At 43.6% G+C, this 12,456-nt stretch overlaps 1 protein-coding gene across 1 annotated transcript in view; it reads right to left on the minus strand.

Moving 5' to 3' along the window:
- The window catches only part of LOC120981506 (kinesin-like protein KIN-14R), a 101,835-nt gene that overhangs the window by 88,091 nt on the left and 1,288 nt on the right, over positions 1-12,456 (minus strand). Inside the window, exons 4-6 of the mRNA XM_040411046.1 lie at positions 7,653-7,775; positions 5,501-5,614; positions 5,256-5,419 (exon numbers count right to left, since the gene is read on the minus strand). Coding sequence (XP_040266980.1) covers positions 5,256-5,419; positions 5,501-5,614; positions 7,653-7,775 — 401 coding nt within the window. The remainder of the gene's footprint in view (positions 1-5,255; positions 5,420-5,500; positions 5,615-7,652; positions 7,776-12,456) is intronic.

The raw sequence follows: 12,456 nt of genomic DNA on the forward strand, positions 1-12,456 counted from the left end.
CCTTTGTTAGATCCGGTAAGATCAAGTGGTTTCAACGTTAGATCTCATATAATTACAGAGATATTTCACATAAAAATACAGATATTAGGTAGTATTAAATAGGGGGGCTACCCCCCCCCCCCCCACATGCAATTTTCTGGTAAAATTTGATGCAGACTAATAGGCCTTCGTTAGATCCGGTAAGATCAAGTGGTTTCAACGTTAGATCTCATTTAATTACAGACATATTTCACATAAAAACACAGATATTAAGTAGTATTAAATAGGGGGGCTAGCCCCCCCACATGCAATTTTCTGGTAAAATATGATTCAGGCTAATAGTCCTTTGTTAGATCCGGTAAGATCAAGTGGTTTCAACGTTAGATCTCATATAATTACAGAGATATTTCACATAAAAACACAGGTATTAGGTAGTATTAAACAGGCTGGCTAGGCCCCCCACATGCCATTTACTGGTAAAATTTGATTCAGGCTAATAGGCCTTCGTTAGATCCAGTAAGATCAAGTGGTTTTAATGTTAGATCTCATATAATTACAGAGATATTATGGATATTTGGAATTAGATAAGGGGGAGCTAGCCCCCCTATTTAATACTTCCTAATATCTGTGTTTTCATTTGAAAAATCTCTGTAATTATATGAGATCTAACGTTGAAACCACTTCATCTTAGGGCTCTTTCACACCTGCGTTATTGTCTTCCGGCATAGAGTTCCGTCGTCGGGACTCTATGCCGGAAGAATCCTGATCAGGATTATCCTAATGCATTCTGAATGGATCAGGATGCTGTGCTTTTTGCTCCGGCCAAAAATCCTGAAGACTTGCCGCAAGGCCGGATCCGGGATTAATGCCCATTGAAAGGCATTGATCCGGATCCGGCCTTAAGCTAAACGTCGTTTCGGCGCATTGCCGGAGCCGACATTTAGCTTTTTCAGAGTGGTTACCATGGCTGCCGGGACGCTAAAGTCCTGACAGCCATGGTAAGTGTAGCGGGGAGCGGGTGAGCGGCATACTTACCGTCCGTGCGTCTCCCCGGGCGCTCCAGAGTGACGTCAGGGCGCCCCAAGCGCATGGATCACGTGATCCATGCGCATGGGGCGCTCTGACGTCATTCTGGAGCGCCCGGGGAGCCGCACGGACTGTAAGTATACCGCTCCCCCGCTCCCCGCTCCTACTATGGCAACCAGGACTTTAATAGCGTCCTGGGTGCCATAGTAACACTGAAAGCATTTGGAAGACGGTTCCGTCTTCAAATGCTTTCAGTACACTTGCGTTGTTACGGATCCGGCAGGCACCTCCGGCAACGGAAGTGCATGCCGGATCCCAACAACGCAAGTGTGAAAGAGGCCTTACCGGATCTAATGCAGATCTATTAGTCTGAATCTAATTTTACCACAAAATTGCATGTGGGGGGGCTAGCCCCCACCCTTATGTAATACCAAATATCCATAATATCTCTGTAATTATATGAGATCTAACGTTGAAACCACTTGATCTTACCGGATCTAACGAAGGCCTATTAGCCTGAATCAAATTTTACCAGAAAATTGCATGTGGGGGGGCTAGCCCCCCTATTTAATACTACCTAATATCTGTGTTTTTATGTGAAATATCTCTGTAATTAAATGAGATCTAACGTTGAAACCACTTGATCTTACCGGATCTAACGAAGGCCTATTAGTCTGCATCAAATTTTACCAGAAAATTGCATGTGGGGGGCTAGCCCCCCTGACGTAATACCAAATATTTTTATCTCTATAATTATATGCGCTCTAACGTTGAAACCACTTGATCTTAGCGGATCTAATGCAGATCTATTAGTCTGAATTAAATTTTACCAGAAAATTGCATGTGGGGGGGTTAGCCCCCCTATTTAATACTGCCTAATATCTGTGTTTTCATGTAAAATATCTCTGATATTATATGAGATCTAACGTTGAAACTACTTGATCTTACCGGATCTAACGAAGGCCTATTAGCCTGAATCAAATTTTACCAGAAAATTGCAGGGGGGGGGGGGGGCAGCCCCCCCCCTTATGTAATAACAAAATCCATAATATCTCTGTAATTATATCAGATCTAACGTTGAAACCACTTGATCTTACCGGATCTAACGAAGGCCTATTAGTCTGCATCATATTTTACCAGAAAATTGCATGTGGGGGGGCTATCCCCCCCCTGACGTAATACCAAATATCCATAATATCTCTGCAATTATATGAGATCTAACGTTGTAACCACTTGATCTTACCGGATCTAACGAAGGCCTATTAGTCTGCATCAAATTTTACCAGAAAATTGCATGTGGGGGGGCTAGCCCCCCTATTTAATACTATCTAATATCTGTGTTTTTATGTGAAATATTTCTGTAATTATATGAGATCTAACGTTGAAACCACTTGATCTTACCAGATCTAACGAAGGCCTATTAGTCTGCATCAAATTTTACCAGAAAATTGCATGTGGGGGGGCTATATCCTCCCCTGACGTAATACCAAATATCCATAATATCTCTGTAATTATATGAGATCTAACGTTGTAACCACTTGATCTTACCGGATCTAACGAAGGCCTATTAGTCTGCATCAAATTTTATCAGAAAATTGCATGTGGGGGGGGGCTAGCCCCCCTATTTAATACTACCTAATATCTGTATTTTTATGTGAAATATCTCTGTAATTATATGAGATCTAACGTTGAAACCACTTGATCTTACCGGATCTAACGAAGGCCTATTAGTCTGCATCAAATTTTACCAGAAAATTGCATGTGGGGGGCTAGCCCCCTCTGACGTAATACCAAATATCCATAATAACTCTGTAATTATATGAGATCTAACGTTGAAACCACTTGATCTTACCGGATCTAACGAAGGCCTATTAGCCTGAATCAAATTTTACCAGTAAATTGCATGTGGGGGGGCTAGCCCCCCTATTTAATACTACCTAATATCTGTGTTTTTTTGTGAATTATCTCTGTAATTAAATGAGATCTAACGTTGAAACCACTTGATCTTACCGGATCTAACGAAGGCCTATTAGTCTGCATCAAATTTTACCAGAAAATTGCATGTGGGGGGGGCTAGCCCCCCCTGACGTAATACCAAATATCCATAATATCTCTGTAATTATATGAGATCTAACGTTGAAACCACTTGATCTTACCGGATCTAACAAAGGACTATTAGTCTGCATCAAATTTTACCAGAAAATTGCATGTGGGGGGGCTAACCCCCCCTATTTAATACTACCTAATATCTGTGTTTTTATGTGAAATATCTCTGTAATTAAATGGGATCTAACGTTGAAACCACTTGATCTTACCGGATCTAACGAAGGCCTATTAGTCTGCATCAAATTTTACCAGAAAATTGCATGTGGGGGGGCTAGCCCCCCTATTTAATACTACCTAATATCTGTGTTTTTATGTGAAATATTTCTGTAATTATATGAGATCTAACGTTGAAACCACTTGATCTTACCAGATCTAACGAAGGCCTATTAGTCTGCATCAAATTTTACCAGAAAATTGCATGTGGGGGGGCTATATTCTCCCCTGACGTAATACCAAATATCCATAATATCTCTGTAATTATATGAGATCTAACGTTGTAACCACTTGATCTTACCGGATCTAACGAAGGCCTATTAGTCTGCATCAAATTTTATCAGAAAACTGCATGTGGGGGGGCTAGCCCCCCTATTTAATACTACCTAATATCTGTATTTTTATGTGAAATATCTCTGTAATTATATGAGATCTAACGTTGAAACCACTTGATCTTACCGGATCTAACGAAGGCCTATTAGTCTGCATCAAATTTTACCAGAAAATTGCATGTGGGGGGGCTAGCCCCCCTATTTAATACTACCTAATATCTGTGTTTTTTTGTGAATTATCTCTGTAATTTTATGAGATCTAACGTTGAAACCACTTGATCTTACAGGATCTAACGAAGGCCTATTAGTCTGCCTCAAATTTTATCAGAAAATTGCATGTGGGGGGGCTAGCCCCCCTATTTAATACTACCTAATATCTGTGTTTTTATGTGAAATATGTCTGTAATTAAATGAGATCTAACGTTGAAACCACTTGATCTTACCGGATCTAACGAAGGCCTATTAGTCTGCATCAAATTTTACCAGAAAATTGCATGTGGGGGGCTAGCCCCCTCTGACGTAATACCAAATATCCATAATAACTCTGTAATTATATGAGATCTAACGTTGAAACCACTTGATCTTACCGGATCTAACGAAGGCCTATTAGCCTGAATCAAATTTTACCAGTAAATTGCATGTGGGGGGGCTAGCCCCCCTATTTAATACTACCTAATATCTGTGTTTTTTTGTGAATTATCTCTGTAATTAAATGAGATTTAACGTTGAAACCACTTGATCTTACCGGATCTAACGAAGGCCTATTAGTCTGCATCAAATTTTACCAGAAAATTGCATGTGGGGGGGCTAGCCCCCCCTGACGTAATACCAAATATCCATAATATCTCTGTAATTATATGAGATCTAACGTTGAAACCACTTGATCTTACCGGATCTAACAAAGGACTATTAGTCTGCATCAAATTTTACCAGAAAATTGCATGTGGGGGGGCTAACCCCCCTATTTAATACTACCTAATATCTGTGTTTTTATGTGAAATATCTCTGTAATTAAATGGGATCTAACGTTGAAACCACTTGATCTTACCGGATCTAATGAAGGCCTATTACTCTGCATCAAATTTTACCTGAAAATTGCATGTGGGGGGGCTAGCCCCCCCTCATTAATCACTTAATAAGTCTGTAATTATGTGAGATCTAACAAAACAACTAGTTGATCATACCTGATCTAACAAATATCTTCCAAAATAGCTAATTTTTTGGTCAATTTTTTGATAAGGGGGGGCTGATGACGGGTTAGCCCCCCCTGCAAATAACTGTTAATATCTCTACTTCTGTATGAGATCTAACGCAAACAACAATTGATCTAACCTGATCTAACAAAGATCTAACCAATTGCATATGTTTTGTTCAGAAATTTTGATATGGGGGGGCTAACACGGCTGAGGTTGTGCCTTGTGAGTTGTGTTAACTATATTATGCGATTTTCACAATTTTCATAAATTTGGCACAATTACTGAAATTCTAACCATCTCCTACACCCTCCACACTATGAATGTGATCATAGTATCAGGATGCTAGTCTTCATTGTCTACCTCTACAAGACAGATGTAAAAGCTTGACTTTAATAGCACCTACCGTTGGAGAGCTATCGGTTCAACATTTTGCTGTCCATTTATATTACTTTGAAGGTTATCCCCAAATATAGCAAAGAACAGAGATATGACTTCATCTGGATCATAATTACATAGCCGAAGAGCAGCCAAGATTTCCTTGAAGTCAGTGATGGCAGGTACGGCTTCCTGAAATAATAAGACAATAGTAGAAGAAACAGCATGAATTGTGTTAGCAGGTCACCTCCGTGAACTATACTTGTGATGTACCTTCACTTGCTGCACACGATGAAGAACAAAGTCCAGATTCATTTCCCAAAGCAATGGTAAAATAAGCCACGCATCACAGTCGTTGTCATAATATTTGCAGACATTTATTCTCTCCTTGAGAAGAAGACAACAGGTCACACGTTAGATCTCAGTTATGGAAGGATAGAAGGCATGGTACTGTTAGTTGCTTTATTATTTTCATCCTCATGTATTAAAATGAGGTTATGCTTTTCTGCTGCAGAAGGTTTGTTGAATACCTATTCGGAGATAATACAAGTATCCTGATCTATTCAATGGCATGGTTCTCCTCCAAAAATAAGTGCACACATCAATAAGGAGGGTCAGACTCACATGTAAGCATTTGCTGAAAACTGGTCTTTGGCTATGTATATGAGTATGTGAGTAAGGCCTATTGCACACGACCGTATGGCTTTTTTAGTATTTTGGGGTCCGCAAAAAACGGATCCGCAAAAAATACGGATGACGTCCGTGTGCATTCCGTTTTTTGTGGAACAGCTGGCCCCTGATAGAACAGTACTATCCTTGTCCGTTATGCGGACAATAATAGGACATGTTCTATCTTTAAGGTCTCATGCACACGAAAGTATTTTCTTTCCGTGTCCGTTCCGTTATTTTTGCGGACCTTATATGGAACTATTCATTTCAATGGGTCCACAAAAAAAATGGAAGTTACTCCGTGTGCATTCCGTTTCCGTATGTCCGTATTTCTGTTCCGCAAAAAAATAGGAACATGTCCTATTATTGTCCGCATTACGGACAAGGATAGTACTGTTCTATCAGGGGCCAGCTGTTCCGTTCCGCAAAATACGGAATGCACACGGACGTCATCCATATTTTTTGCGGATCCGTTTTTTTGCGGACCACAAAATACATACGGTCGTGTGCATGAGACCCCTACTAATCTCTAAAGCAAGAGAAAGAAGGGCTCACACAGAGCGTTCTGTCTCCTCGCTGCTGATGACGAGCTGATTAGGACGTCTATGAGCCCATCTCCAATATGTCTTCAGCAGTGAGGAGTCTGTGCGAATGCTTCTATCTCATTGCTCTAGCTATTGCCGGGGGTTAGCATACAGACCCCACCAATAAAAACCTTTGATAGGTTGCTATGACCTATCAAAAGTTTTTTTCTTCTTAAAGGGAACCTGTCACCGGGATTTTGTGTATAGAGCTGAGGACATGAGTTGATAGATGGCCGCTAGCACATCCGCAATACCCAGTCCCCATAGCTCTGTGTGCTTTTATTGTGCAAAAAAACCCGATTTGATACATATGCAAATTAACATAAAAGAGTCATATCTTACTTGTGTGACCAGAGAAGAGTCATATTTTCAAGCTCTGACTCATCTCAGGTTAATTTGCATATGTATCAAATAGTTTTTTTACACAATAAAAGCACACAGAGCTATGGGGACTGGGTATTGCGGATGTGCTAGCGACCATCTAGCAACCCATGTCCTCAGCTCTATACACAAAATCACGGTGACAGGTTCCCTTTAAATACAGTTACTCTTTAAAGTTCTTATGGGTATGAAGATATGAAGTGGAGAGATTACCGATATAATAGTGAGGTATATCTGACTGATATAAATGGGAGCGAGCTGCTGTACGTATATCACTGTTCCTCTGTGAAAAAGCCATATTGCTCACTGGACCACCTCAGCCCCTTTATTTAGGTGGTCAGCTGAGGTGTTGGGGGTTGGACACCCACTATCAGATATCAATGGCCTATCCTGCGGTTAGACCATTAATATTACAGTTCCAGAAAACTACTTTTACAGTATTTTAATGGTTCTATAGTTTTGGGCTGTATCTATCCTATATTCATTTACTTCTTGATGTATACTTAGCGACTAGAATTTTCTATAACGTTTCAATAACTGGTCAAATGTTTCACATGCTTTCTATGGAGAGCATATTGCCCAAACATTTATTAATACGATATGGTACACTTTATTGATCCCGAGGAAAATTTCAGTATCGCAGCAGCACAACATAGGCCATGCACCATATTTATCATCCAGCCTGAGCCACTGTGATAAATCAGACAATAGGTCATCAATATCTGTAGCCCGGAGAAACCCTTTAAATATACTAATAATATATGACATCCAATCACAATGAAATGCATTACCTCAAATATGTACGTCATGACCATTCCTTTTCCAGGTATGTGGATAGAATTTGTGCGATCATTTTCCACATGGTTTGGATTTCCATTACTATCCTGTCTGTTGTCATCATGTAAACTGCCTGACTGGAAAATATAAGTGAGACATGGAAGTTTGTCACCCGGTTTAGTCATAATCTTAGCGAGCATAGATTTGTGTAAACCCTTTTATATGGTTTCTTGTGATGAATCATTTACATGTTGCGTAACATAGCAAATGTCTGTAAAATGTATTGACTGACAGGAAAATCTCTTTAAAAATGCACAGCATGTGAACTGGATTGTGTTCATTCTTCCTTCAGAAGAACTACAGCTGTATAATTTCCACCGGTATACTCTAAGGGAGGTGCAAAAACATATACATGGAGAGAGATATTTAGAAAAAACACGCAATGATTCAAGAGCCATGCACCAGCCAGGCCATGCTTGCAAACACACTGTACCTACGTCTTCTCTGTCTTCCAACAAAGGCCACTCATTGAGCCAATTAACCACTGTACTGATAGGGAGCGAAAACCCCAAAACGGCAGCCAGCAGATGGGTTTCCCTTTCCTTGTGGAGTGCAACAATGCCGGTTGTTTAAAAGATGGCAGAACTGGACTTCACCTGTAGTAGTCACCCTTCCCAAATTTCAGTGCTGACAACCATGAAAACCAGACGACCATAGTTGCCAGGATATACTGAAAAAACCGACAAGAACCAGGTAGTGAATCTAGAAACAAGTGTGCATAGCATGCGCTATCCCCTGCAACCGGAGAAGAAAAAAGCCTGGACATATAAAGGCTAAGCAACAATTTCATCCAATGTTAGGCAATAACCTAACCCGCATTCAGATAATTTCAGAGCAACTGCCCTGACAAATCTAGTAAGTAGCAAATATAAATCAACAGCCAAATTCCCAGCTCTAAAGTTCTCAGACCCCGGCTTTTAACGACACTGTGGTGCGCTTCTACACCACCCAAGACAGTGGCTGGGTCATCAGCCTAGGCACATTTATCATCCTTCATGTCAGTTTTCTGGCTTAAATGATAACTGAGCTCTGAGCAGGCGTAGATTTCATTTCAGAAACACAGTCTGCTAGAAGATATGCCTAATTTTTGATGAGGCCTGCACCTCATGGTAAATTAAGTGCCTCCTTTGGCGGTGCAGGGGAAGACCAGCATAAAACACCAGTCTTTCATAAATTCCCCCTTAGACTAGACAGTCTAAGGCCTATTGCACACGAACGTGTGCACTCCGCGGCCGTATTGTGGACCGCATTTGCGGATCTGCAATACACGTGCACCGTTCCGTGTGCATTCCGCATCACGGATGCGGACCCATTCACTTCAATGCGGAATGGTGTGGAACGGAAGCACGGAACAGAACCCTACAGAAGCACTACGGAGTGCTTCCGTGGGGTTTCGTCCCGCACTTCCGTTCCGCAAAAAGATAGAACATGCCCTATATTTTTGCAGAACGGCCAGATCGCGGACCCTTTAATGTGAATGGGTCGGCAATCCGCTGCGGCTGTCCCACGGTGGGTGAACGTGCATTGCAGCCCGCAATAGCCACGGGGCGCACACGTGTGCAAGAGGCCTAAAGGTTCCCCAGATTTATCATCCAGCCGTAGCCACTGTGATAAATCTGGCATATTTTTATACTGGTATAAATTTGCACAAAGAGGGAGAATTATCAACTCCCTTGCGCCTGAAAAGTGGCATTAAAAAGTTGCATACAAATAGGGGTTCGTTTATCAAGAAAAATACACATTAAAGGTGGCAATTTTGTCTCATTTTTGCGACAAAATTTGCAACTTTTGCCCGCTCACACCACTTTTCCGAGGTAGCGGAAAAAAAGGGGGTGGCATCGGCAGGGAAGAGGACAGACTGGGCAGCCCGTCTAATTTATCAATTTCTACGCCAATTTATGGTGTGGAAAATGGTCTTATAGAGGACCTTTCACTAGAATAAAAAATGTAAACTAAGCATACAGACATGTAGAGCGGCTCCCAGGGATCTCACTGCACTTACTATTATCCCTGGGCGCCGCTCCGTTCTCCCGTTCTCAGCTCATAGCCTGAGAGGTTTTTTTTCTCTCTCAGGCTATTAGCTGAGCGCTGCGATTGGCCAGCGCTACAGCCTGGGAGAAGGAGACGCCGGCAGGCTCCACCCAGTTGAACTGAGCATATGAAGCTACAGAAGCCTATACCGGGAGAACGGAGCGGCGCCCAGGGATAATAGTAAGTGCAGGGAGATCCCTGGGCGCCGCTCTACATGTCTGTATGCTTAGTTTAGATTTTTTTTTCTAGTAAGAAAGGTCCTCTTTAAACTAGCTCCCTTGCTGACATAGTTTAAACCATGCGTATGGCCGGCATCACCAAGCGCCAAAGTTATGTAGAGGTCTGCACCTCTACATAACTTTGTCGCATCCACCGTCAGCACATAGGGATTAAGACCAGTGTATAAATCGCTGGTCTTACCTCCATAGTTTTTAACTGCGAGTCTTTAAAAAATAGCTGCATCTCTAGAATTTTATGCCACCCCCGCCACTTTCCCTAAACAGCGGGTGGCAATGGTGAGAAGGGTGCTTGGCCAGCCACCCCCACAAAATTATCTTCATTTACACCCGTTTTCTGGCGCAAATGAAGCCAGAACTCTATGGCAGCTTTGATCTGTGGTAGATTTCTTTTTAGGTACACGGACTGCAGGAGGATGCGCCTAATTTATTACGAGATATGCACCTCGTCATGTATTAGGCACATCCTCTGGAGGTGAAGGGGATATCAAACATTGTGCAGTCTTGATAAATCTTCCTGTTAGGCCTCCTGCACACGAACGTTGTGTGCACCCGTGGCCGTTGTGCCGTTTTCCGCTTTTTTTCACGGACCCATTGACTTTCAATGGGTCCGTGGAAAAATCGGAAAATGCACCGTTTTGCAGCCGCATCCGTGATCCGTGTTTCCTGGCCGTGAAAAAAATATGACCTGTCCTATTTTTTTCACGGCCAACGGTTCACGGACCCATTCAAGTCAATGGGTCCGTGAAAGAACACGGATGCACACAAGATTGGCATCCGTGTCCGTGATCCGTGGCCGTAGGTTAGTTTTTATACAGACGGATCCGAAGATCCGTCTGTATAAAAGCTTTTTCAAAGCTGAGTTTTCACTTCGTGAAAACTCAGACCCGACAGTATATTCTAACACAGAAGCGTTCCCATGGTGATGGGGACGCTTCTAGTTAGAATACACTACAAACTGTGTACAAGACTGCCCCCTGCTGCCTGGCAGCACCCGATCTCTTACAGGGGGCCGTGATCAGCACAATTAACCCCTTCAGGTGCGGCACCTGAAGGGGTTAATTGTGCTGATCACGGCCCCCAGTAAGAGATCAGGGCTGCCAGGCAGCAGGGGGCAGACCCTTCCCCCCCCTCCCCAGTTTAAATATCATTGGTGGCCAGTGCGGCCCCCCCCCCTCCCTCTATTGTAATTATTCGTTGGTGGCACAGTGTGCGCCCCCCCCTCCCTTCCTCTATTGTAATAATTCGTTGGTGGCACAGTGTGCGCCCCCCCCCCCCTCCCTCCCTCTATTGTAATAATTCGTTGGTGGCACAGTGTGCGCCCCCCATCGCCCCCCCCCTCCCTCTATAGCATTAACAACATTGGTGGCCAGTGTGCGGCCTCCCATCCCCCCCCCCCCCCCCCCCATCATTGGTGGCAGCGGAGTTCCGATCGGAGTCCCAGTTTAATCGCTGGGGCTCCTATCGGTAACCATGGCAACCAGGACGCTGGTTGCCATGGTTACTTAGCAATAGTACAATAGTAGAAGATTCATACTTACCGGGCCGGCTGCTGCGATGTTCGTGTCCGGCCGGGAGCTCCACCTACTGGTAAGTGTCATTGCTAAATGAACTGTCACTTACCAGTAGGAGGAGCTCCCGGCCGGAAGCAGAAATCGCAGCTCCCAGGTAAGTATGAATCACTACTGCTAGTAACCCGCTGCCACCAATGATGGGGGGGGGGGGGGGCTAGATGGGAGGCCGCACACTGGCCACCAATGTTGTTAATGCTATAGAGGGAGGGGGGCCAATGGGGGGCGCACACTGTGCCACCAACGATTACAATAGAGGGAGGAAGGGGGGGGGGCGCACACTGTGCCACCAACGAATTATTACAATAGAGGGAGGAAGGGGGGGGGGCTGCACTGGCCACCAATGATATTCAAACTGGGGAGGGGGGAGGGGGGGTCTGCCCCCTGCTGCCCCCTGCTGCCTGGCAGCCCTGATCTCTTACAGGGGGAGATGATAGCACAATTAACCCCTTCAGGTGCGGCACTTGAGGGGTTAATTGTGCTGATCACGGCCCCCTGTAAGAGATCGGATGCTGCTAGGCAGCAGGGGGCAGTCATGTACACAGTTTGTAGTATATTCTAACTAGAAGCGTCCCCATCACCATGGGAACGCCTCTGTGTTAGAATATACTGTCGGAAATGAGGTTTCACGATCTAACTCATATCCGACAGTATATTCTAACATAGAGGCGTTCAAGTTAAAATATACCATCGGATTGGAGAAAACTCCGATCCGATGGTATAAAAGGGACTCCAGACTTTACATTGAAAGTCAATGGGGACGGATCCGTTTGAAATGGCACCATATTGTGTCAACGTCAAACGGATCCGTCCCCATTGACTTGCATTGTAATTCAGGACGGATCCGTTTGGCTCCGCACGGCCAGGCGGACACCAAAACGACTTTTTTTTCATGTCCGTGGATCCTCCAAAAATCAAGG

This window comes from Bufo bufo, chromosome 1 (genome assembly GCF_905171765.1).
Source record: "Bufo bufo chromosome 1, aBufBuf1.1, whole genome shotgun sequence".
Taxonomy (NCBI): domain Eukaryota; kingdom Metazoa; phylum Chordata; class Amphibia; order Anura; family Bufonidae; genus Bufo; species Bufo bufo.